At 49.4% G+C, this 1,182-nt stretch overlaps 2 protein-coding genes across 2 annotated transcripts; one reads left to right on the forward strand and one right to left on the reverse strand.

The window, feature by feature from the left end:
* SARC_16748 (hypothetical protein) lies at window positions 1–272 on the forward strand (the record flags this gene model as incomplete). The annotated part of the gene is made up of 1 exon (XM_014289148.1): window positions 1–272. A coding segment is annotated over one exon (272 nt), but the record flags the coding sequence as incomplete, so codon positions are not given.
* A 538-nt stretch (window positions 273–810) lies between these two features.
* On the reverse strand, window positions 811–1,115 carry SARC_16750 (hypothetical protein; the record flags this gene model as incomplete). Its single annotated transcript, XM_014289149.1, has 1 exon — window positions 811–1,115. A coding segment is annotated over exon 1 (294 nt), but the record flags the coding sequence as incomplete, so codon positions are not given.
* Between the last annotated feature and the right edge of the window lie 67 nt (window positions 1,116–1,182).

Below are 1,182 nucleotides of genomic sequence, written 5' to 3' on the forward strand. Positions count from 1 at the left end.
TGAAAGCCGGGAAAGGCGATTTTGCTGCCGTGAAGATTTGGGTGCGATACGATGGCTCTCCGGCAATTCTGAGGATACGGTTCCACGGAATTGGGATTCCGGCGATTGCACTCTGGACTGTGACTCACGCGGTGCGACGTCTTTTGAAGCGAAGTGGCCCGGACATTGAGATGTTAATTGGGGAGATGGTTGTTGATCTGGCTTTTGAGCAGCTGGCAGTGGCAAAGAAGGTGGTGGCTGTGGCGATGGAGCGGTCGAAGCAGAGGGTTTAGAATTTTGGGAGTTCATTGGTGGCATAGCTGGGTGTTTGTGATCCAGTGCTTTTGGCTTCTGAATAGATGGTAACGGCGGTGGTGGAGCTGTTGGATGCGCAGTACTAGGCTGCTGCAACCGTGGTTCTGGTAGTCGCAAGGCCTGTGGTGATATATTTGGAACTGTATGAACGGTTTCGTCTCTGAGTTCGATGTTTGCTGCTGGCTCACCTTTTGGCTCCTCACCGGATGAGTGTGGATTGTCTTGACGCACTTTATGAGTACTACCATGACCCACACCTGAATAATCCTATTGAAAATAATAAACGCAGGTTATTACACAGTGTGTTTTCTCATCACGGACGGGTCTGCTAAGTCGTCAGTGGATCAAACAAACGATTCTAAACACCATATCTAAACCGCCTATCAACACTCGCATATATTGCAAGTGCACTACTGCCGCATTTGCTGCCGTGCTATACTGAAAGTATGATATGGACCTGCATTGTCACATGTCACCCGCTTGCACAGCATCCCTATCTAATACGTACGCATATACCTGCTGATCGGCTTTGAGACACCCGCACACATCCTGCAGTAGCAGGTTGGTGCTGGTTAGACCCTCCTGGGTACACGAACGCTCCAAGTCAGTTGTCATGGGTACCAACGCACCCGCGTCATCGCTTGTCGTCTTCTTGTTTGTATCACACACTTCATTTGTACGTGCATCTTCCTTGCGTACCATTTCACCCGTGTCATCATCTGTTGTCTTCATGTCAGTATCACACATTTCATTTGTACGTGCATCTTCCTTGCGTACCATTTCACCCGCGTCATCACCTGTTGTCTTCATGTCAGTATCACACACTTCATTCGTACGGGCATCTTCCTTGCGTACCAACGCACCCGCGTCATCGCTTGTCGTCTTCAT

Source organism: Sphaeroforma arctica, assembly GCF_001186125.1.
Source record: "Sphaeroforma arctica JP610 unplaced genomic scaffold supercont1.8776, whole genome shotgun sequence".
NCBI lineage: Eukaryota > Ichthyosporea > Ichthyophonida > Sphaeroforma > Sphaeroforma arctica.